At 38.3% G+C, this 25,201-nt stretch overlaps 3 protein-coding genes across 3 annotated transcripts; all 3 read left to right on the forward strand.

Moving 5' to 3' along the window:
• Positions 1 to 17,204: 17,204 nt before the first annotated feature.
• Positions 17,205 to 18,435, forward strand: LOC107762364 (uncharacterized). The gene has a single exon (XM_016580719.2). It carries the CDS (start codon positions 17,275 to 17,277, stop codon positions 18,166 to 18,168), a length of 894 nt encoding a protein of 297 aa, XP_016436205.1. The 5' UTR covers positions 17,205 to 17,274; the 3' UTR covers positions 18,169 to 18,435.
• Positions 18,436 to 19,877: 1,442 nt separating this feature from the next.
• On the forward strand, positions 19,878 to 20,552 carry LOC107762366 (uncharacterized). The gene has a single exon (XM_016580720.2). It carries the CDS (start codon positions 19,908 to 19,910, stop codon positions 20,544 to 20,546), a length of 639 nt encoding a protein of 212 aa, XP_016436206.1. The 5' UTR covers positions 19,878 to 19,907; the 3' UTR covers positions 20,547 to 20,552.
• Positions 20,553 to 21,828: 1,276 nt separating this feature from the next.
• Positions 21,829 to 24,783, forward strand: LOC142162208 (uncharacterized). Its single transcript, XM_075218530.1, has 2 exons — positions 21,829 to 21,844; positions 24,110 to 24,783. Exons 1-2 carry the CDS (start codon positions 21,829 to 21,831, stop codon positions 24,781 to 24,783), a joined length of 690 nt encoding a protein of 229 aa, XP_075074631.1.
• The last annotated feature ends 418 nt before the right edge of the window (positions 24,784 to 25,201 follow it).

Raw genomic sequence — 25,201 nt, forward strand, 5'->3', positions numbered from 1 at the left:
CATTCTGTTCTTTCTCTCAACTTACCGTCGCCTTATGGTGTCCGCAAGGGTTTTCACCAATAAGACTCTCTCATTTTTGGATTTCTCTCAGCTCTTGTCGCCCTACGGTGCCCATTAGGGTTTTCACCAATAAGACTCTCTCATTATCATTATTTTTCTGCTTGGGCCAAAGTATTGCCTCTGATATGAATTACCTCCTCTTGCTTGACTTGGCTTCTCTCGAAGACTGATCGGAAGGTCTTTCTTTGGACCGTAATGTGGGCTTTTGGATAGGGTTAAAAAGAAAGGATATTAAAGGCTCAAAATGATTCACATGGGTTCAAAATTACAACTTTCGAAATTAGATTTCTTACAACAACCACAACTTCTGCCCCAGTTTCTTGCTTGGGGACTTTTGGATTTTTATTTTGATGAGACCGAACTGTGAGGCTGCCTACATATCCTTGAAAGGAATCAGGTCGAACGTAGTTCATGACATAGGAATTGCTCTGTTGTTGTGATTTTTCTTTTCTTTTTCTTCTTTTCTTTTCTTTTCTTTCTTCCTTTTTCTCTTTTTGTTGTTTTGTTGTTTTTTCTTTCTTCTTTTCCTCTTTTTTTCTTTTTCTTCTTTTATCTTTTGCTTTTCTCTTTTTCTTTTTATTATTTTTCTTCTTCTTTTCTCTTTCCTTCTTTTTTCTTTTTTTTCTTTTTCTTTCTTTCTTTATCTTTCCTTTTCTTTCTTCCTTTTCTTATCTTTCATGTTTGTGTTTCTGATATTCGCTACTGATTCCGAAAGAGGGGTATGAAAGAAATTAAATAAGGCTCAAAAGGGGTGACGAGGGATAAAGTGTTTAGATAGCGGAACAAAATGCCTTTATTATTTCAACCTTCAAAATCTGCCAAGTACAAACAACACAATTAAACAAATCAAGGAAAACATTCGTAACATCTTTTGGTTGCGCCAGACTTGATGACCGTACCCACACATTCACCTTCTACATTTGTTATATACAAAGCACCATTGGACAACACTCTCACTCTCATTACTGCGAACGACCCCCTACAAATTCGGGACAAACTTGCCGTTATCTTCACCTGATGCAACATGATGCATTTCAATAGTGTATTTTTATGTTCTCTCTACCCCAGTTCACACAACTCGGGCTTGAAGTGATCTCAAAATGCCTCTACTTATTTCCCTTAAATGTCCCTAAATCTTCTACATTGTTTCGTTGCTTCGTGCATAAACTGACTTTTAAAACCAAGCTGAGAATTACGAGTGCATGTCATGTCACTAGAGTCAACATGAAAAGACTATAAAAGGAAAAGAGAACTAAACAAAGATAACTAAAAATATCAGAAAACAGAAAATTGCATTAAACAGATGGTGAAAGGGTTTGGACAACAAAACAAACAAACTAAATTGGGGTCACAAACCTGTAACAAACCTAGACAACACTAAACGAGCTACTACGACTAAACAAACTAGGCAAAATAAAAGGATAGAAGGGTTTGAGTCACAAGACAATATCCGGATTACAACCCTGAAAATAACTCGGACAACAGAAATGACAACAAAATAAACCACCAAAACTTCTCCCTGGCTAACCAAGACAGGAGCGTCTTTCCAATTGCCAAGCTCGGCATCTTAGCCACTAAATTCTGCATCAACATTACTAAGACCTTCACAAACTTCCATCACATTGTTCTTAACAAATCGCTTTTGGGTTCCCTTTGCTGGCTCGTTCTTAAGATCAACCTCTGATAGCACTGAAAACTTTGCAGCGCGTGGACCTTCGAGGATCTCAGAAGAATTTTCATATTCCTTTTCAAAACAAATCATACTCATCATATGCGTCTCATTACGAACATGCGATGGACTTTGGCTAGTGTCTACTACATCTGGATTTTGCACGACAATGTCACCTGCATCAATAAGCTTCTGAATTGCTTTCTTCAAATTCCAACACTTCTATATGTCATGCCCCGTGCATCTGAGCAATATGTGCACCTTTGAGAAAAATCAAACTTCTTTGACAGAGGGTTTGGCATTTTTATATGAATCGGCTTCAACATGTCCAATTGCTTCAACTTTTGGAACAAACTGGCATACGACACTCCCAATGAGGTGAAAGCCTTTTCTTTTTTCAGCAACCTCTCATTCTTAAATGCTTGATTGAGCCAGAAACCTAATCCAGGGGGTTTTCGGTAGGCTCGTGGGGATGGATAGGCATTGTATGGAGCTGGGTACTGAGAGAGTGATGTACGATTTTGGGAGTTTCGTGGAGAGAAGTGGCATTGGGGAGGATCATCTAGTGCACAAGGATATCCACGGGGATGTCGAGGCTAGAAGTGTTAATCGGGAAAGCCCATCGGATCATCTTTTCTGTTTCTCTTTCTTCCACCCAACTTACTGGGGTGTTCTGAATGTCTTTCGAACAACTCATGATTTTGCCTGACTTGATTCCCTCTTCTACTAGCTCCCCCATTTTTAACACATCTTTGAAAAGCTTTCCCAAGGCCGGGATCAAATGACTGAAGTAGGTGGGCCCCTGGGCTTTTAGGAAGAGCTCAACCATTTCTTCTTCCCCAATCAGGGTATTGACTCGAGCAGCCTGCTCCTTCCATCTGAGTCCAAATTCTCTAACGCTTTCCTCCGGCTTCTTTTCCATTTTAGATAGGGAAGAGCGGTCTGGGGTAACACCTGATCAGTATTGAAAGTATCGAACAAAATCTTGAGTCATGTCACCCAACGTAGGTCACTTACCAACATCTTGACAATTATGTCATTCCAATGCTGCCCCAATCAGGCTCTCACTGAAGTGCACCATCAACAAATCATCTTTCTTGCCAACACTTCTCATTTTATTGCAATAATCCCTCAAATGGGCTATCGTATCCCCACACCCATCATACAAGTTAAACTTTGGTACTTTAAACCTCGCAGGCAGATGAACGTCGGGGGACATAGACAATTCTTTGTAAGACATGCTACCCTGGTCTCCCATTTTTTGCTTGTTCTTTAAGGACTGTTATATGCCTTTCGGCCTCCTGGGTATCCCATCTCGCCCTTTTCTTCCTGTGAACTTTTCATTTTCAACATGAGGTTCATCCCGCGGGCCCTGGTTGTATGAGTTAGGAACCTTGTGGGCAACCTTTGAGGGGTAATATTGGGCATCGTGAGCTTTGAGTGGGTATTCATTGTCGGGGATAGTAGATGTGACAGGAGGGTGATTTTGGGGAGAGGTAATTGGAGGATGAGTGATGAAGCTACTAAGACGGTTGGGAAAGCTGTGATAAGCGGGTAGATCTGGAGAGTCTGGAGGATCATCTAGCATTGTGTCCGAAGTTTGGGTAAGAGCAGTATCTAGGAAGCTAGGTGGTGGCGGGGGTGGTGCCTTCCCAGTCATCCAAGCCTGATACATGTCAGCCATGTGTTGTTTTAACATCTTTACCTCTTCAACCAACCCATTGTCCTATTCAACCAACTGCTTTCGAGCGCCGGTGTCAACCAAATCAGTTCTGTTGTTGTCTGCCATTGCCTTTTGACTTTGTGTTGTAGAGAACAGTTACCACTTTAAAAACCACAAACCAACCACCCTTCTGCTATGAATATAACAAAATGAAGCCATCACGTTAGCGTTAGGGCATTTAACATAAGATAATCTCAATTTACGTACAATGCACCTAACCACAGTTATCGGTTCTAAAATGACTTCGAGGGCACAAAGGTCAGTTGGCATCATCCCAATTTGTTCATTTTAACCTTCTCTTTTCTTTGTCTTTCTAGCACTTCTTGGCTTGCCCATTTTCCTTCATTTTTCTTTTTTTTTATTATCAGTCTTTTCTTTCTCTCATATCTCACATCCCACAATTGCACCTCTTTTTTTTGTTTCCTTCTTTTTTTTTCTTTTTCCTTTTTTCTTTTCTTTTAACAGTAAAAAAATGATTCGATCGAACCCTATTAGGTTGCCTGCGTATCATGACGCCGCATGAATCAGATCTTTGCGTAGTTTTAGGAGATCGGGAGTAAAGTAAACAAACTAACGTTTCCATTTTTCTTTTCTTTTCTTTCTTTTTTTTTTCTTTCTTTTTTAAAACATGTACTCTATGAGAAATTATCAAGGACAAACCCTAAAAGAGAAAAATATTTTTTGGTTCTTCTTTTTTTTTGAAGGAAATCTAAGGAATAAACCCCAGAAAGACATTTTGAATCCTCATTTGATATCCTGACGCAAGATCTCGAAGCAATCAATGAAAAAGATAAAACAGAATGTTTTTGGATTTCAATTTTGATTGCCTAAAGGAAAAATTCCAATGATAAACAAAAGATAAAGTATTTTTTTTATGTACAATATCCTAAAGTTCTAATGAAAATAAAAGAATGTTTTTTTTTCATTTTTCACTAATTTCCTGAAGAAACACCTCAAAAGAAAGTCTTTTTGGATTTTGGAATTAACACCTTAAAGAAAGCTTTTAAAGAAGTACTAAAAGAATTTTTTTTTTCATTTCTAGAATTAGTATTCTAAAGAAAATTTATAACGAAATATAAAATGTAACATCTTTTTTTTTTATTTTACTTGTAACACATTTTCAAATGCAAAATAAGAAATACAGTAACAAAAGACTATACAAACTCAATTAGACAATACAAACTCTAACATCACCTAAAAGACTAAATACTACTACACAGGACTAGAAAAATAAAACAAAAATAATTGACTCAAAAACATAAAATGGCTCCTCGAGCAGCTCATGAATGCAGTGATCTTGGGGTATCTGTCATGTTCAAACTTCGGTAAATAAATCCACACCTGTATGAAAAAGCTTTAAATCAACACTATGTGAGACAATAACACTCCCTACGGGACACATGGAAGACATGGTTGAGGCTATTTTTGCAAACTGACTTATTTGGCCAAAAGGTGGCTAGAAGTGCAAAATTTGATTATGACCCCGCAAAGCCAAGAACCTAAGATTTACTAGAAAAACCGGACCCTATGTGGGTTGCCTACGTATCACGCCCCGAAAGACGAGGATCAGGTATGCGTAGTTTGGGCAAATTGGATACGGGCGAGAATAATAAAAAAACTAACATATAGAGAACACATTTTTTCTTTTCTTTTTCTTTTTCGAAAAATGATGAAACATATAAAATCTTTTTGAATTTTCTTTTCTTTTTTTTTGATTTTTTTTTTTTTTTGAAAAATGATAAAAAGTGCAAAATCTTTTTGAAGTTTCCATGCTCTTTTTCTTAATAAAATGTAACAAAAAATATAATTGGGCCCTACTCGCTTCACCCTCTTTTTTTCCTTTTTTTTTTCTTTCTTCTTTCTTTTTCCATTGTTTTTTTTCTCTTCATTTCTTCATTTACCTTCAGCTATCATTAGTTCGCCAAATGACCCTTTTACCCTTGAATAAATGCAACATATAGCACATAAGATGCATCAGGATGGTCTTTTATTTTTGGGTACACCTGTCCTAGACGGACTCAACCCTTGTGTTGAGTCCCCTAAGTCAAATGCACGTGATGCAACAAACATTCCTACTAGGGATCCGGCATGAGGACTTGTTATACTAGATTTAAAACCTGGGTTTATTGTTCTAGACCTGGCTTACCCGAGGGGACAACTCGAGCCGGGGGGGGGGGGGAGCGTACCGGGAATACAGAAGCTTCACTGGCTTTGCAACTTGTCTGAACCTCGTTCTAAATTTGGAATATGACTCTAACAGAAAAGTAGTCACACGAAGTGCACACTTCTTCATGATTTAGAAGACTCAGAGAGAAGAGGAATTTCGCAACAATTTATATACAGTTCACGGAATATCAAAGCGGTAAAAACAATCAATTAGCACATTAGGCCCAAATCATGTAACAAAATCAGATAATGGATAAAGCCAACTATAACAATTATTCTAAGCTCGAATTCTTGAACCCTGAACCAGAGATTCTGGGTTCGATTCCCCAGCAGAGTCGCCAGAGCTGTCACACCTCCTTTTTTCACTTACACCACGTAAGGGAGTATAAAGGAATTTTTCCAATTAAAAGACAATCGAAACGGGATTTATATTAAGAAATTCAGAGTTGCCACTTGGGAGATTTATGGTGTCCCAAGTCACCGGTTCGAATCCCGAGTCGAGGAAAAGGTTGACTCTGTAATACAGTCCGCGAACCAAAAATCCAGGTAAGGAATTCTGTTAATCCGGGAGAAGCTGTTAGGCATTCCCGAGTTCCGTGGTTCTAGCACGGTCGCCTAACTGTTATATTCAACTTATTTATCTGATTTAAATCAATTATGAAACTATGTGCCGATTTTAGCTTTATAACCGCTTTATTTTTAAGGAAGATTGAATGTCGTTCAAAACATGTCTTTGGATCGCGCCACATGAAATGCACCCGCAATCCGTGACATATTTTATTCAACATTGTTGGGATTTGGATTTGGGTCACATGAAATGCACACCCGAAATTGGTAATTAAAGAAAATCAATTTAAGGAATGCTCCTAAAGCAAACTATGGAGATTCAACTTTCAATAGCAACATCTGTGAGAGCCACGTGTCACGGAAATTATTGTGGAAGGGACAAAATAAATTAGTGTCGGAAACGTGGGCTAGTTTGTAGCCTTACTGACAGTTGGGCCAAACCAATTAGGCGAACAAAACAGTCATTGAGCCGGAGAGTTTTGAACTCGCGTGGCCCATTCATTATCTACCATTACAGTAGCCTAAATATCAAGAGCTCTAATTGTTCGATTCATTTTAAAACTTAAAATACCACTAATGTAACTCAAATAGCAACAAAATCAGGACCCTAAAAGTTATTGATGCTTTAACAGAAATAAATATAAGCATGCATCACAACTAGTGAACAAATAGAATTAAGAACTCTAAATATATGGCTCTAGGACCAAAACATCTAAGCAAAATTTCAGCATAGACTCACATTCATAAAGAGAAAGTAGAAATTGCAGGGGATAAGATAAGCAACGAATCTAATCTTTTCATTTCTGAAACTTAATTAGGCAAAAAATCTCCAAAACATGAAGCATGGGAATTTACCTCTAAACCAAAATTCAGAGAAGTCTTTCGAATGAACTAAGATCGGAACCGTCATCGACAAACTTGTACGACACCTCGGCTTCACAGACGGACAGCTCGGACGAACCTATATCGAGACTACTGTTTCATCGACTTTTCGAACACCACTCGTCACCTCCTTTTCACTGCTGCTACCCTCCCGTTGCAGCTATGTGCGTGTGTGTTGTAGATGGGAAGCTACGACAATGGAGGGCTTTCTTGGTCAAGGAGGTGTGTTATGGTTGAAGAAGGAATACAGAGAGGGCTGACGGGTGGTATGACGACGTGAGTAAGGAGCTGTTGGTGGTCTTTTCAACTCGTTTTTGGCGAGCTCGTCGCTGTTCTATTGAAGAAGGCCGATCAGCAATGAAGGGGTCGTTTGTGTTGGTTGAAGAAGAAGCTTAGGTCCCTAAGGTTTTGGTGGTGTTCACTGGAGAAGAAGAAGAAGAAAGCTAAGAGGCACTATTTATGGCTGCTTCCTTGTTCATGGTTGCTCAAGGAAATTAAAACGAAAAGGGGGGTCTATTTTTGGTTCTCTGTTGCAGAAGAAGAACAATGGCAATGGGTCGTTTGGAGAAGACAACCCCGGGGGGGAGGGGTCCTGCGCAGCTTTTCCTTTTTAGCTTTTTGTCCACGTCGTTTTCTGTTTTTGAAGAGAATTAAAACGGGGGAGGGAGGAGGTCTATTATTTCATTGGAGAAATTTCAGAACGGGGGAGGTTGAAGAAGATGACGTGAAGGGGGTCCGGGTCATTCTGTGCAGCTTTCTTGTGTATTGTTTTGTCCGTTTCCCCCTTTCGTTTTTTGCTTTTCTTTTTTTTATATAGTCTAGGTTTTTGATAGGGTTTTAGGTTAAGGGGTATGGGCCTAAGAATTATGAGCTTGGCAATTATGGGCTAGGTCCAAAATTAGGCCTAAAGTTGGGTTGCTCGAGCCCAAGCTCTATTCTTTCGCTGCGAACGAGATTAAAAATACGGGCCCATTTGTTAATTATTCCTACTATTCAAATAATTATTAAAATAAAACTAACCATTAAAATAAATCTATTTTTGGTATTTTCAAATATCATATTAAAATAAAAATACGATACTATTTTTGCATATATATTTTAAAGATTGTTTTATATTAAAAATGACTACAAAACATTAATGAACTTATTTTTGTGAGTTTTTGTTTTCTTGTAATAAAATTAAAGTAAAAGAATCAAAATTACTTAAAATATTTATATTATGCCTAAATTAAATATTTTACGCTAATATATAAAAAATCTTGGGGAGGGTCAAATATCACATGTCTACAGTGATTTCTTTCCATCTATCAAAGCATTGGTGGATGGTGTAACCTAGTGGTCAATGAAATAAGTGAGAACCATGAGGTGTCAGGTTCAAATCCCACCAAAGACAAAAAATACTAGGTGATTTCTTCTCATCTATCCAAACCTCGGTGGATAGAGTTACTATGAAGTTTTAAAATGCATCAGAGAAAAAGATGATTTTATTCATGAATAACAAGCTCTTTATATAGAGCAGATACAAACGGAAATATATTAAAGGTGGAACAAACTGATATGATAAGATTCTGTGCAGTAGGATACACTAGAATATAGGAAACTAACAAAATCCTAAACCTGAAAAATAGGAAGCTAATAACAAACTCCTAAACTGAAGGATATCAGTTGTTATCCTTTAATACGCCCCCGCAAGTTAGGGGTGACTGGAATAAGCCCCAACTTGTGAAAATTGCGTAGAAAAGTGGTACGCAGAAGAGGCTTCGTGAGGATGTCGGCAACTTGATCAGCAGAGTGAAGGTGACGAACCTCAAGTGCTTTATGTTAAACTTGCCCGCGAACAAAATGGAAATCAATATCTACATGTTTCATCCTACTGTGAAAAACTGGATTAGCACAAATGTAGGTGGTACTAACATTGTCACAGAGGACTGTTGGTGGAGCAGACAATGGGAAATGAAGCTCATGGAGCAAATTCGTGAGCCAATTAACTTCAGAAACAACGGCAGCAACAGCTCGGTACTCAGCTTCTGTGGATGAGCGTGAAACCGACCTTTGCTTTTTGGAAGACCAAGAGATTGGTGAGTTTCCAAGGTAGACAACATAACCTGTTGTTGATGTTCTGTCTTGTGGATTTCCAGCCCAATCAGAGTCAGAATAAGTAAGTAAACGATCTGTTGGTTGTCGACATAGCTTAACTCCCATTGTGCTGGTGTGTTTCAGGTAGCGCAACAACCGTTTGATAGCTTTCCAGTGAGACACTTTTGGATAATGCATAAACTGAGACAACTTGCTAACAGCAAACCCGATGTCAGGCATAGTGAAGGATAGGTAGTGAAGCTTACCAATGATTCTTCTGTAAAGTGAAATGTCAACAACAGAATCGGCTTCAGAATCAGCGAAGGAGCAGGTTGATGTCATCGGTGTTGGGACACCCTTACATTCAACCATGTGCAATTCATCCAGAAGATCTATGACATATTTGTGTTGAGACAAATATATGGCAGCTGGCGTTGATATTACTTCAACACCCAAAAAATAATGCACTAGCCCAAGATCTTTTAGAGAGAATCGTTGAGAAAGAGTATCAATGATGGACCTGATACTTCTTCCAATATTACCCGTAATAATTATGTCATCAACATATATGAGAATGTAGACAGTAACCTCTACAATGTGAAGGATAAACAAAGATGAGTCAGATTTGGATTTAACAAACCCAATACTTGTCAAACAGTTGGTGAACTCGGTGTACCACGCCCTAGGAGCCTGCTTAAGTCCGTATATTGCTTTTTTTAGCTTGCAAACATATGTTGAATGTTTAGAGGACTCGAAACTAGGAGGTTATTTCATGTACACTTTTTCTTCAAGTCTGCCTTGTAAGAAGGCATTATTGACATCCAACTGATGAATAGGCCATGAGCGTTGGGTAGCAATTGCAAGGACCAAACGGACTATTGCGGGCTTGACAGCGGGGTTGAATGTAGAATGATAATCCAACCCAGGCCTTTGCGTGAAACCTTTGGCTACTAGGTGAGCCTTATACCTGTCAATGCTTCCATCAGGTTTATGTTTAACTCTAAATAACCACTTACAATCTACAACAATCCGAGAGGGATCACTGGGAACTAAATCCCACGTCTGATTTCTGATTAGAGCATCATATTCTGCTTTCATTGCTTCTTTCCAATGGGGGTATAGTTGTTCTTGACGGTAGGAGCGGGGGATTGGTGGTGAGAGGTTGGTTTTGGCAAAAAAAGTCTTGGGTTTCAGGCTATTTTTTTTTGATCGGGTAACCATTGGATGAGGAAGGGTGGCTGGTTTTGTTTGCGATGGAGGAGAAAGAACGTGACAGGAAAGTTCTCTTTAGTGAGACGAGCAAGGCAATCCCGCAAGCTGAATACGCGAGTTTGAGACTTATTGGCATAAGCAGTATAGAGGGAATCCCATGCCGCTTTGGCAGTGGCTGCATGCAGTATGGAGGGAATCACATGCCGCTTTGGCAGTGGCTGCAACAGCTACAGTGGCAGCAAGAGTTGGATCAACTGACGCTAAAATAACGTTTTGGATCAACTGGTCTTAACGAAACCAATTAACGTAATCGGGTTTGGCAATTGTCTGGTTGTTTGTGGTGGTGGTCTGGATAGGAGAAGGGATAGTCCCATCTAGATGGCCATAGATATTGTGTCCTCTCATGAGCATGGACAAACTTGTGCCTTCCAGAGGGAGAAGTTATGGCTGTCAGCAAGTTTGATCGGAAGTTGGGTAATTGGGTTGAACTGAACAATAGAGGTGATGCTTGTTGCATCAGAATTGGTAATAGAGGGTGCCATTGATACCTGGGTGGGTAACAAAAAGGTCAGAACTCCGTGAGGAGAAAGAAAGCTCTTGATACCATATGAAGTTTTAAAATGCACCAGAGAAAAGATAATTTTATTCATGAACAACAGGCTCTTTATATAGAGCAGATACAAACAAAATACATTAAAGGTGGAACAAACTGATATGATAAGATTATGCGAGTAGGATACACTAGAATATAGGAAACTAACAAAATCCTAAACCTGGAAAATAGGAAGCTAGTAACAAACTAACTGAAGGATATCAGTTGTTATCCTTTAATAGTTACTTGGTATCGCTAGTGGGAGGTGGCAAGGGAAAAAAATATTGTTACTGTTGAATTTGGCAAAGTCCCACATCGGTGGGTTAGCCATTTGGTTGGGAAATTTTCCCTATAAAAGAAGGCCTAATGTTTAGGATTTAAAGACACCTCTCATTTGCCTTCTCATCTGTTTAAGGCATTTGTATCTTCTCTCTTTAGTATTATTTCACTTGTATTTCTGGAGTGAAATAAAATATTGGTTGTGTCCGAGGAGTAGGCAAAATTAGCCGAACCTCGTAAATTCTTGTGTTTCCTTTATTGTTGCTTTATTGTCTTATTTATTATTTGGTGGCTGTCATAATTTTTGGTATAGTAGTTGTGACTTATTCACACTATATACATTTGGCTTCCGCAACAATTGGTATCAGAGCCAAGGTACTGTCTAAGTATGCTCTGTGGTTGCAGCATAGTCTGATCTTCCACATCAGAAAAGATTTATCTTGGTAACTGAGTCAAGGTTCTGTCTGAGTATGCTCTGTGGTTGCAGCTTAGTCTGATCTTCTACATCAGAAAGGAAATAATCTTGATTTGTGTCGTCAGCTATTAAATAATATTTGTGTCAAATATGGGAGACAATAAACAAGAAGAATCTACATCAAGAGTCAACAACACGTCATCATTGGCATCTTCGCTTATGACAAGAATTGTGTCAAATGCGAAATTTGCGGTAGAAATATTTGACGGGTCCGGACATTTTGGGATGTGGCAAGGCGAGGTTCTAGATGTCCTTTTTCAACAAGGGCTAGATCTGGCCATTGAAGAAAAGAAACCAGATGTTATTGGAGAAGAAGATTGGAGAATTATCAACCGTGTTGCTTGCGGTACCATTCGATCCTACCTTGCTAGAGAGCAGAAATATCCATACACAAAGGAAACTTCTGCAAGTAAATTATGGAAAGCACTGGAGGATAAATTTTTGAAGAAAAACAGTCAAAATAAATTGTACATGAAGAAGAGACTATTTCACTTCACCTATGTTCCTGGTACCACGATGAATGAACATATCACCAGTTTCAATAAGTTGGTCACAGATTTGCAAAATATGGATACAACTTATGATGATGGTGACTTGGCCTTGATGTTGTTGGCGTCACTTTCTGATGAGTACGAGCACCTTGAAACTACTCTACTGCATGGAAATGATGAAGTTTCTCTCAGAGAAGTTTGTTCAGCTTTGTACAGCTATGAACAAAGAAAGCGAGAAAAACAGAAGAGCGGAGAAGGAGAAGCACTATTTGTGAGGGGTCGTCCTCAAAATCAAACGAGGACAAAGAAGGGAAGATCCAAGTCAAGATCCAGACCCAGCAAAGATGAATGTGCCTTTTGTCGAGAAAAAGGGCACTGGAAGAAAGACTGTCCGAAGTTGAAGAATAAGGCCAAATATAATAATGGAAAGGCCATTATGGATTCAAATGTAGCTGATTGTGATGATTCAGACTTCTCATTAGTTACAATAGAGTCATCAACATCATCAGACATATGGTTGATGGACTCGGCTTGTAGCTATCATATGTGTCCCAACAGGGACTGGTTCGTGGATTTTCAAGAAGGAGAATATGGAATTATTCACACAGCGGATAATAGCCCTCTTACCTCATATGGGATTGGTTCAATACGATTAAGGAACCACGATGGAATGATCAGAACATTAACAGATGTTCGATATGTACCAGATTTGAAGAAGAATCTCATCTCTGTGGGAGCCCTTGAATCAAAAGGGTTCAAAATCATTGCAGAAAATGGAGTGATGAGAGTATGCTCCGGTGCACTAGTGGTAATGAAGGCTAATCGGAAGAATAATAATATGTACCGCTATTGTGGCAGTACAGTTATTGGGACAGCGACAGTGACATCCAGTGACGACAAAGAGGCAGAAGCAACCAAGCTATGGCACATGCGCTTGGGACATGCTGGATGAAAATCCTTGAAAACTCTATCAGATCAAGGATTGTTAAAAGGAGTCAAGGCTTGCAACTTGGAGTTTTGTGAACATTGTGTTAAAGGGAAACAGACAAGGGTTAAATTTGGTACAACGATCCATAATACTAAAGGCATTTTGGATTATGTACACTTTAATGTTTGGGGTCCTTCCAAAACACCTTCATTGGGTGGGAAGCACTATTTTGTAACCTTTGTTGATGATTTTTCCCGAAGAGTATGGGTGTATACAATGAAGAGCAAAGATGAAGTGTTGGGAATTTTTCTCAAATGGAAGACGATGGTGGAGAATCAAACAGGCAAGAGGATCAAGTGTATTCGCACAGACAATGGAGGTGAATACAAAAATGATCATTTCAATAAGGTCTGTGAAAATGATGGCATCGTTCGACACTTCACTGTTAGACATACACCACAACAGAATGGAGTGGCAGAACGTATGAACCAGACCTTGCTGGAGAAGGTACGGTGTATGTTGTCCAATGCTGGCTTTGGCAAAGAATTTTGGGCTGAGGCAGTTACATATGCATGCCACCTCATTAATCGCTTACCATCTGCTGCTATTGATGGCAAGACACCATTTGAAAAATGGTATGGAAAGCCTGCTGTAGATTATGACTCTTTGCACGTGTTTGACTCAACTGCATATTATCATGTGACAGAGTCAAAATTGGATCCAAGGGCAAAGAAGGCTATTTTTATGGGAATTACTTCTGGAGTCAAAGGATATCGCTTATGGTGTCCTATGACAAAGAAAGTAATATTTAGCAGAGATGTTACCTTTGATGAATCTGCTATGGTAAATAAGGTAACAGAAGATACCAAACAAAATAAAGGTGCTTCTAAGCAGGTAGAGTTTGAGGGAAAATTTATTTTTCCTACATAAGAAGAAGAGGAGGAAATAAATGAAGATTATCCTCTGGAAGGAGAGCCAATAGAGGAGATTCCAACTCAGGAACCTCAACAACAACTTGAATCAATAGCAACCAGCAGGCCAAAAAGAACAATAACGAAACTTGTTCGTCTCATAGTGACGGTTGCTTGTGCAACCTCAATTGTAGCTGATGATGTTCCTACTACTTATAAAGACGCTGTCCAAAGTTCAGAAGAAGATAAGTGGAGGATTGCCATGAATGATGAAATACAGTCCCTTCATCAGAATCATACATGGAGATTGGCCAATCTCCCGAAAGGAAAGAAGGCAATTGGGTGCAAATGGGTATTTGCAAAGAAGGAAGGATTTCCTAACCAAGTAGATGTTCGCTACAAAGCAAGATTGGTGGCCAAAGGATATGCTCAAAAGGAGGGAATTGATTACAATGAAGTGTTTTCTCCAGTTGTAAAACATTCCTCCATTAGAATTATGTTGGCTTTGGTAGCACAATTGGATTTGGAATTAGTTTAGATGGATGTAAAAACTGCGTTTTTACATGGAAACTTGGAGGAGGAAATCTACATGACTCAGCCAGAAGGATTCAAAGTTGCTGGAAAAGAAAATATGGTGTGCAAACTTGAAAAATCATTGTACGGATTGAAACAATCTTCTAGACAATGGTACAAGCGATTTGACGAGTTTATGTTGCGGCAAGGGTACAAGAGAAGCAAATACGATCATTGTGTGTATTTGCGCAAGCTTAAAGATGGTTCCTTTGTATATCTTCTCCTATATGTTGATGATATGTTGATAGCTTCCAATAATTCGAAAGAAATTGATAAGGTGAAGATTCAACTGAAGAAGGAGTTCGAGATGAAGGATCTAGGTGAGGCAAAGAAAATTCTTGGCATGGAGATAATAAGAGATAGACGTTCAAAGAAACTCTGTTTATCTCAAAAGGAATATTTGAAGAGAGTACTTCAACGTTTTGGCATAGATGACAAGACTAAGCCAGTTAGTACTCCACTTGCTCCCCATTTTAAGCTGGGTACTACTATGTCGCCAAAGGATGAAGTTGAACGAGAGTATATGTCAAAGGTACCATACGCAAATGCTGTTGGTAGCTTGATGTATGCAATGGTCTGTACGAGACCTGATATTTCACAAGCTGTTGGAGTTATTAGCAGATATATGCATAATCCAGGAAAGGAGCATTGGCAAGATGTGAAGTGGATTCTACGGTATATTCATAATACTGTAGATGTCGGGTTAGTTTTTGAGCAGGAAGATAATCAGTCTGTAATTGGATATTGTGACTCAGATTTTGCGGGTGATCTGGACAAACGAAGATCAACTACTAGTTATGTGTTTACTTTTGCAAAGGCACCAGTTAGTTGGAAGTCTACTTTGCAGTCAACAGTTGCTTTGTCTACAACAGAGGCAGAGTATATGGCTATTACAGAGGCTGTGAAGGAGGCAATTTGGCTTCAAGGATTGCTAAAGGAGCTTGGTGTTGAACAAAAGGGTATCACAATTTTTTGTGATAGTCAAAGTGCTATTCAATTAGCGAAGAACCAAGTTTATCATGCAAGGACGAAGCACATTGATGTTCGGTATCATTTTGTACGAGAAATCATAGAAGAAGGTGGAGTCACGATGAAGAAAATTCATACTACAGAGAATCCTGCTGATATGCTGACAAAAGTGGTGACTGCGGTCAAGTTTCAACATTGTTTGGATTTGATCAACATTGTTGAACACTGAAGATTGAAGATGAAGACACAACCAAAATATGTTATTGAGAGAAGATTGAAGATGTGGAATTTTGCCAAGGTGGAGATTTTTTGAATTTGGCAAAGTCCCACATCGGTGGGTTAGCCATTTGGTTGGGAAATTTTCCCTATAAAAGAAGGCCTAATGTTTAGGATTTAAAGACACCTCTCATTTGCTTTCTCATCTGTTTAAGGCATTTGTATCTTCTCTCTTTAGTATTATTTCACTTGTATTTTTGGAGTGAAATAAAATATTGGTTGTGTCCGAGGAGTAGGCAAAATTAGCCGAACCTCGTAAATTCTGGTGTTCCCTTTATTGTTGCTTTATTGTCTTATTTATTATTTGGTGGTTGTCATAATTTTTGGTATAGTAGTTGTGACTTATTCACACTATATACATTTGGCTTCCGCAACAGTTACTAGCAGTACTATTTTACTAATAATATTGTTCTGTAAAAACATTCATAACTTTTAAGAGTTCAAATATTTCATTTATAAATTACTAAAATTCTTAATTTTAATGTAATTTTTTCTGCATAAAAAATAACTTATCATTGGCTTTTAAAATATTTTCTCACTACTAATATATATAATTCAAATTAATACGATATGCCGCATCGAGTCAAACAAATTCACAAAAAGTAGGATTGAGGGAGTTTTTATTTTATTGTGAAAAACATTTAGTCCAAAGTTCCACGATTTTAGGTATAGTAAGAGTGAACTAGCAGTACCACCTTTACAGTAACATTGTGGTATATAATGCTTACCTTGTTCAAGTTCAATTATCTGATTTACAAGGCATGAGGCGTTTTCTTTTGCCCGCCTCTGATTTACTTTCACTAAGTTAGAAAAGCAACAAATATAGAAAGGACATCAATCACATTGTGGTTGCAAATTTAGAGTTAATTATAAAATAACGCGTAAGGTATTTTCAACACATTTTGCTTCCTGGATGATCATATTAATTAGCTGTAGATCCAACAATTCTTTAGCTGCATTGAAAAATTACGTTAATGACTTTTTCTTTGGCACTCATAAATTCTCGTAATTTCCCTTCTTTGCCATTAGTAGTCAGTAACCAAACTAAAGTTACGTAAAATGTGACGCAGAGATTGATTTCTTTGCAAGGAAGTTGAAGCAACTGACCAATGTTTTCTACCAAGTGCCAGCTTATTAGATGTGATATTGACAGGTTTTGACTATTATGGTATAGTAATAGATACAGTATATTGTTAATAAACAGATTTTGAGCTACCAGAAGAAAAATTTCAAGATAATATTGGCAGGCAAATAGATGAGAAGTTCAACTAACATATCCCTTCCCAACAACCAAAATATTTTAGTCCTTTTGTTGCATGCATGTAAAACCACCTATATATAGCAACAGCCTTGTATCCAATGCCACATCCGAATTTCACTGATTCTATACACAATCTTCTTTAAGCTTCAAGGATCTGCAGAAATATGGCTCAGCATTATCACCTATCCTCCCTCTTACTGCTTGCATTTCTCAATTTATGCTTCATGAATGGCCACATAACATGTGCAACTGCACGTCGCCTACTAGAGACCCCCGTCCCTGAGATTCCTAAACCAGATTTCCCAAAAGTTCCAACCTTGCCAAAGCCTGAGATCCCAACTGTCCCGAAGCCTGAGCTTCCAACTTTACCAAAGCCTGAAATTCCTGTTATTCCAAAGCCCGAAGTACCAGCTGTGCCGAAGCCTGAGATGCCAGCTATCCCAAAGCCTGAGTTACCAACTTTCCCGAAACCCGAGATCCCAGTGCCAAAGCCCAAGCTTCCTGCTATGCCAAATCCTGAGATCCCAGCAATGCCAAAACCCGAGTTGCCAAACGCACCAAAGCCTGAAATCCCAACGGTTCCAAAGCCTGAGATTCCTACTATGCCAAAGCCTGAGCAACCAGCTGTTCCAAAGCCTGAGTTACCAAATTTCCCGAAGCCTGAGATTCCAACAGTGCCAAAGCCTGAAATTCCAGCTGTGCCAAAGCCGGAGATCCCAAAGTTGTCAAAACCCGAGCTTCCTCCCCTAAAAAAGCCAGAGGTTCCAGCACTGCCAAAGCCTGAACTTCCTCCAGCTATGACAAAGCCTGATGTGCCGACTGTGCCAAAGCTTGAGCAACCAGAGGTGCCAAAACCTGAGATTCCAGCTGTGCCAAAGCCAGAAATCCCGGAGCTACCAAAGCCAAAAATCCCTGAGTTACCTAAGCCAGAGATTCCAGCTATCCCAAAACCAGAAATCCCGGAACTGCCTAAACCAGCATTGCCAACCTCCCCAAGCCTACCAAAGGAGATACCATTTCCTTCACTTTCTCCACCATACAAACCCGCTACTCCTTGAGTAATTATATATGGCACTGGTCATTCTGTATAGAAGGTACCTAATTAAGGTTTTGAGATTGCCACCTCAGTCTGTGAAGTTTGCTGCATGGGTCATGACATGGATTTAGTTTGACAGAACATATATTGGATACTTTCTGCTACGATTATATAATATAATTCATCTGTAGTATTAGATATTAAATGTACCTTGTTTCACGAGTCATTATGACTCTCTGAGTCTTATATGTAACTTTTATTCCATGTATTAAAACTATGATTTTTGTGATTTTCCGGAGTTATTACTTTGATATATTTCTTATCCATAGCCATCTCTGATTTTCATCCTAATGCACATTGGATTCGGTTACTGAAATTTTGCCTTCTCGAAAAGAAAAACTAAAGCAATGGTTTTAGTCCTCCTGGGAGAGTTGTGAACTTGTGTTAACAGATTCATAGTTTTGAAGTACACATGAATTAACTAAAGATGCATGAAGAACAAAGGAAATTGTAAACTAAAGCAGCTAGTTATCAGAACTGGTGCTCTCTATTGCACGCTAGGATATTGCAGATTATGTGTATCAGTGAGCAAGTGATGAAGAAGAGGCCTATTGTCGTGTTGACGTATAAACAAATAATTCTAAAATTTCCAAGTCTGAGGTTTGTCAATTTTGGCAATGCTATATATTCTAAATTAAATATGTTTTGCTTATTTCATTTCATATCGTAGTGGTTTTTCTTTCACCATTGATCAATACCACGTCTAACGCTACTTGCACTTAATAGAGGCATCGCTTAGGCTTGTCCATATTTGATGTTCCATGTGCTAATTTCATAATGCTATTCTTTCTGCAATGCTTCGCGAACTACTGTATAATTACAGTTAAGTTTATAGTGTGATAAACATTTCATAATTTAAAATCCACCATATTTATGTAGAGTTGGAAAGAACCAGCAGTGCCAGTTCTATTAAGATTAGCATTGTGCTATGCAAATTAAACCCTGTGAAAGTTCATATCCTCTGTTTTACAAACCTAAGTGCTTGTGTCCTTTTAATATATTTCTCTTTTGTTCAGGACAAACACATAACACTAAGGTGTCTCTCTTTTGGCCAACTCTAACAAAATAATAATAAAAGATGTAACTACATTTGGGTTTTTCCAATTTAGAGGTCTCCAATTACTGTAATATATCTGATGAATAAGGTAGTAGACAGTTTGCTTCTTAATAGTGATATTTACTAGCCAAGAGTTCATCAGCTGGATAAGAAAATTAAACTAACTAATGGCATTTCTGTTTGGCACTCGTAAAATCTGGCAAGTTTTCCTTTTTATGTAGAGCCATTAGTGAAGAGGAATTGTCAAACCTCAATATATTCAAATTAAGTTGTAACCAAATGAATTAGGTTAGCGTAAAATGTGACTTTTCAGGCTTCTTTTCTTTGCAAGGAAATTGAAGCAACAGCAGAGAAGTTTCTAACAAGTGCCAGCATATTGGATATGATGATGACAGATTTTGACTATCACATTATCAGTAGGTATTTAGTTTAAAGGTTTGAGCTACCAGAAGACAAATTCAAGAAAATGTAGGAAAGAAAATAATAGATGAGAAGTTCAACTACACATCCCATTCCAACAACATAATCCTGAAGTCCTTGTTATTGCATGCATGTAGAACCAATATATAGTAAGAAACAGAAGGCCAAAGTCACATCCAGCCTTTACACATTCTTCTCTAAGCTTCTAGGATTTGCAGCAAAAAATGGCTCAGCATTGCCATCTATCCAACCTCTTACCACTTGCATTTCTCACTTTATTCATGTATGGCCACATAACTAGTGGTGTATCAGCACGTCGTCTTCTGGAGACACCCCTTCCTGAAATTCCTAAACCGGAATTTCCAGAAGTCCCAGTCTTGCCAAAGTTTGAGATCCCAACTGTGCCAAAACCAGATTTTCCAACCATACCGAAGCCTGAAATCCCAGCCATTCCGAAGCCTGAGATTCCAACTATACCAAAACCTGAAATACCAACTGTGCCAAAGCTTGAGATCCCAGCTGTGCCAAAACCAGAGTTTCCAACCATACAGAAGCCTGAAATTCCAGCCATCCCAAAGCCTGAAATTCCTACTATACCAAAACCTGAAGTACCAACTGTACCAAAGCCTGAGATCCCAGCTGTGCCAAAATCAAAGCTTCCAACCATACAGAAGCCTGGAATTCCAGCCATCCCAAAGCCTGAAATTCCTACTATACCAAAACCTGAAGTACCAACTAAGGTTGTATTGTGGGTCGGGCCTAGCCCGGGACCGGCCCGGGACCGCGTGCCAAACGGGCCTAATGGGCCGGTTCAAACGGGCCGGTCTCTAGTGGTGCAAAAGCCCATAGTGGGTCGGTCCTGACCAAATAGCCCGTGAGCCCGGGACAGTTTAGCCCGGAACCGGCAGGCGGGCCTATGCCGGTTCAACCGGGCCAAACGGGCCCCAACAACTATATTTTTAAAAAAAAAATTTAAAAGGGCCAATGGTCAGATTTTTAAAATCTAGCCGTTGGCCTTCAATTTTCAGCCATTTGGAACTTTAAAAAATAGCCATTTGGCCCCCAAACTTTTTATAATTACACTTTTTTCATATTCTCAACTATAAATACCCCCTCATTCTTTCATTTTTACTCACAAATTCATCAATCTCTCTCTAATTTTCTTCTATAATTGCTTACTTTATTATTGCAATTTCGTGAAAAATTGTGAAGTTGGTGAATTGAAGTATTCAAGTCTTCAATGATATTCAATTTTCAAGAAGTTGTTCGTCAATTCGGTAAACTCGTTCCAACTCTTAAGTTTTAATATTATAGTTTTGTTTGTTTTATTTAGTATAATTATAATTAATATGGATTTTTCTTTGAAAAAAATATTTGGTGGTAAGGGTAAGGGAAAATCTAAAATTGGTGAATCTAGTCACCAAGCTACTACTCTTCCCCCGGCTCCCCGACCCAGACCTGTTACCCGTCCTCCTCCACCTATTATTCTTGATAGTGATAACCCTTGTTTTCAATTTTTCAATAGTCAATTTTGCCATGATGTTGCACCAGGTCAACAATTAAATGAAGAAGTTATGAATGTTCTTTATCCTAATCAAACTATCTTTGAAAATGATGATTTAGATGAAACGCAACCGGATTTAGATGATATACCTACTAGTCCTGTTAATAACCCAACTGATGTCCCGCCTGACCCTCCTGTAGTAACCCCTACTTTTAATAGAAAACATTCTAAACGGCCCGAAACATCTCTTATTTGGCACTTTTACTCAACTAAGAGAACAAAATAAGGCTAAGTGTAAAACTTGTGGGTCTTTGATGGCTCATAAATATACTGGAGACCGTAGCAGTACGTAGTTTGACTAGACACATATTGAAACACCCTAGAGATAAAGCTAGATATTTACAAATGAAAGCTGCGCAAGAGGGGACAAGTGTAGATACTATGGTTAACCCTAGTACAGGTTCAAATCTAGTTTAACCGGGAATTAACACTGTTACTGGTGTCATTTTATATTATGATTCAAATAAAGATCGTGAAGAATTGGCAAAAATGGTTATTGTTATGTGCTTACCCTATAGTTTTCCTTCTAACCCTCATTTTGTGCATTATATTAGAAGAATTTTTAATCCTACTTATAAAGGATGGTCTCGCACAACTGTAAAGAGTGATATTTATAAATATAAACATGAATATGAACAATATTTGCGCTATTTATTTACTCATATAGATTGTCGCATTGCTATTACTACTGATATTGGTAGAAGTGGTAATGACTGTGATTATCTAACTGTTATAAGTCATTGGATAGATGAAGACTGGATAATACAAAAGTGCATTATTGCTTATAGAATAATTAATTCACGCCACACATGTAAGTTTATTGCTAACATAGTTGCAGATATTTGTAGATATTTTTGCATTAGAGATAAAATAATGTCGGTTTCAATGGATAATGCTTCTAGTAACACTAATGGTATAGGCTTGCTTACAACTACACTAAATCGTGCATTCAGTAATATTTTTCATGTTAGATGTATTTGTCATATTTACCATTTAATCGTCGGTGATGGTATGAAAGTTTTAAATGTAGAAATTGAAAAGGTTAAAATGGCTCTTAATTGGCTTTTTTATTCAAACCGTAGAAGTAGACTTAGAGATTATTTTAAAAAATGTGATGAATTTGGCCTTAGAGAAAGAAAGGTTCCTAAACCCTGTTCGACTAGATGGAATTGCATGTATGAAAGTTTAATTGTTGCATATGAATATAGAAACCCAATAAGCACAACATATAATGCTCGTGTAGGTGATGATGATGATGAGCACCTTACAAATCAAGATTGGACTAATGTTAAAATGCTTGTAGACTTTTTAGAACAATTTCATGTTGCTACAAATGAATTATCTGAGCAATATTATCCTATTATTTCTAACTGTTTAGTTTATATTGCAGCACTTGCAGATTTGTTTACTCAATTTTCAGAGGGTGGAGTAATTTATCAACTTGCTATTGATTCTATGAAAGCTAAGTTTAAAAAATATTTTTTTCCTATCCCCCCTATTTTTGGTGTTGCTGCAGTGTTAAATCCTACAATGAAATTAGGAGGTTCTCACTTTTGGTATTCAAAAATTTATAACACTTTATCACTTTCAGCTGAGGAATTTGCTACACTTGGAGATGCAAAAGCCTCAATTAAAATAAATGCTCAAACAATTTATAATGCTTATCAACTTGCCTTAGATCATGCTAGACCAAATGTTCCAAATTCTACTTCGTCTAGTTCGCAAGCATCTAAAAGAACTGCGAGCCTAAAAGCCCTTAGTTCTTGGACGGAGTTCAGGGGTTCTCAAGGTGATAATATTGGTGATAGTTCACAACTAAATGAGCTTCAGGTTTATTTGTCGCAGGGACTTGAATCAGAGAATCCCAACGGTTCCTTAGATGTTTTGGAATGGTGGAAGGACAAACAAAAACACTATCCGGTTCTTTCAAGGATGGCTCGAGATGTTTTAAGTGTTCAAGCTTCAACAGTGGCATCAGAGAGCGCTTTCAGTCAAGCGAGACTTCAAATCGGTGATCATAGAGCATCTATGAGGGAGAGCTTGGAAAAATCAGTACTCTTCAGAGAATGGATCCGTTCGGAAAGAAGAAATTTTGGACTTGCAGAATTACAACTGGAGATAGACAAAGCTTATGAAGAAATGCTAGCGGAACTTGCGCAGGATGCTGCTTCGCCTAGAAGTGGTGATGAACAAGCTTCTTTTCCACCACCACCAACAGAAATTCCTCCGGACCTTGAAGGATTTATGAGATTTGTTAGAGATAATACATAAACTAATATGTAACTTATATTTTGGCACATCTTCCTTAGTTTTTTTCCTTTTAATGGTGGTATTAGTATCTTGTTGTGATCATTCCATTGGGGGGAGGAAGACTAAGAAAGATATTGTTATTTTTTGATAATGTCGTAATAATAAAAATTATAAGACATTCCATTGAATTTTTTTGCAATTTATTTTGTGTTTAAATTTGATATAGTATATATATTATATATCTAATACATATAAGCTATATATATATAAGCTATATATTATATAAGACAATATATAATTATATATACATACTATATATACTATATATATTTATATAGCTATATATAAGTAATTTATATTAGTATATACATATATAGTTTACAAGAAATTGCCTTAGATAAAAATAATTAAAAAAAATAGCCCGGAACGAAAAAGTCCGTTTAGGCCCGCGGGCCCGGCCCATTTAGCCCGGGACCATGTGGGCTTAGGACCGCAGTGGGCCAGTTCCACTCATTTGGCCCATTAGGCCCGGGATCGCCTCAGCCCGGCCCGCCTAAGCCCAGGCCCGTTTGGCCCATTTATGCCCGGGCCCGAACCACAATACAACCTTAGTACCAACTGTGCCAAAGCCTGAGATCCCAGCTGTGCCAAAACCAGAGCTTCCAACTATACAGAAGCCTGAAATTCCAGCCATCCCAAAGCCTGAAATTCCTACTATACCAAAACCTGAAGTACCAACTGTGCCAAAGCCTGAGATCCCAGCGGTGCCAAAACCAGAGCTTCCAACCATACAGAAACCTGAAATCCCAGCCATTCCAAAGCCTGAAATTTCTACTGTACCAAAACCTGAAGTACCAAGTGTACCAAAACCCGAGCTACCATCTGTGCCAAAGCCTGAATTGCCAACTGTGTCAAAGCCTGAGTTACCAACTTTGCCAAAACCTAACACTCCAGTTGTGCCAAAGCCTGAGCTATCAGTTGTGCCAAAATTTGAGGTACCAAAGCCCGAGATTCCTAACATGCCAAAGCCTGAAGTACCAAAGTCTGAAATTCCAGATGTACCAAAACCCAAGGTCCCCGCAATGGCAAAACCTGAGCTTCCTCCCGTGAAAAAGCCAGAAGTGCCAAAGTCCGAAGTTCCAGCTATGCCAAAGCCCGAGATGCCGAGTATACCAAAGCCAGAAATCCCGGAACTGCCTAAACCCGAATTGCCAACATTCCCAAGCCATCCAAAGGACACACCTTTTCCTTCTCTTTCTCCACCTTACAAACCTACAACTCCTTAAATATGATAATACTTCTAGTCATTTTATTTGAAAAAACCCCCACAAAGAAATGTTTCCAGATTGGCATTATTCAATCTCTGAAGGATGTTACAGGGAGTGGATATAGAAATTAATATCGTACTTTAAGTAATACATAGTGTCCACATTGATTTGCTTTTGATTGTATTGGCGTGCATAGTATTATAATTTTGTGATCAGTTATGTGTATCACGTATCCTTTCTGTATAACTTGTGTTAATTGACGTTACTATATATATAATTCATGTCACTTTTGTCTAATTTTCCTGGATCTATTTGCTATATATCTTCCTCCATTAGCCACCTTTGATCTCTTCGATCCTCCATAAATAGTAAATAAAGAAAGCATAAGGATGCATTTCAAGATACAAATTATATACTGTTGGGAATAAACCCCGTA

This window comes from Nicotiana tabacum, chromosome 7 (genome assembly GCF_000715075.1).
Source record: "Nicotiana tabacum cultivar K326 chromosome 7, ASM71507v2, whole genome shotgun sequence".
Lineage (NCBI taxonomy): Eukaryota > Viridiplantae > Streptophyta > Magnoliopsida > Solanales > Solanaceae > Nicotiana > Nicotiana tabacum.

What these genes read in the sequence shown, in the direction of transcription:
- LOC107762366 (XM_016580720.2), top strand. Translation starts at nt 19,908, where the DNA reads ATGGCTCAGCATTGCCATCTATCCAACCTCTTACCACTTGCATTTCTC.
- LOC107762364 (XM_016580719.2), top strand. Translation starts at nt 17,275, where the DNA reads ATGGCTCAGCATTATCACCTATCCTCCCTCTTACTGCTTGCATTTCTC.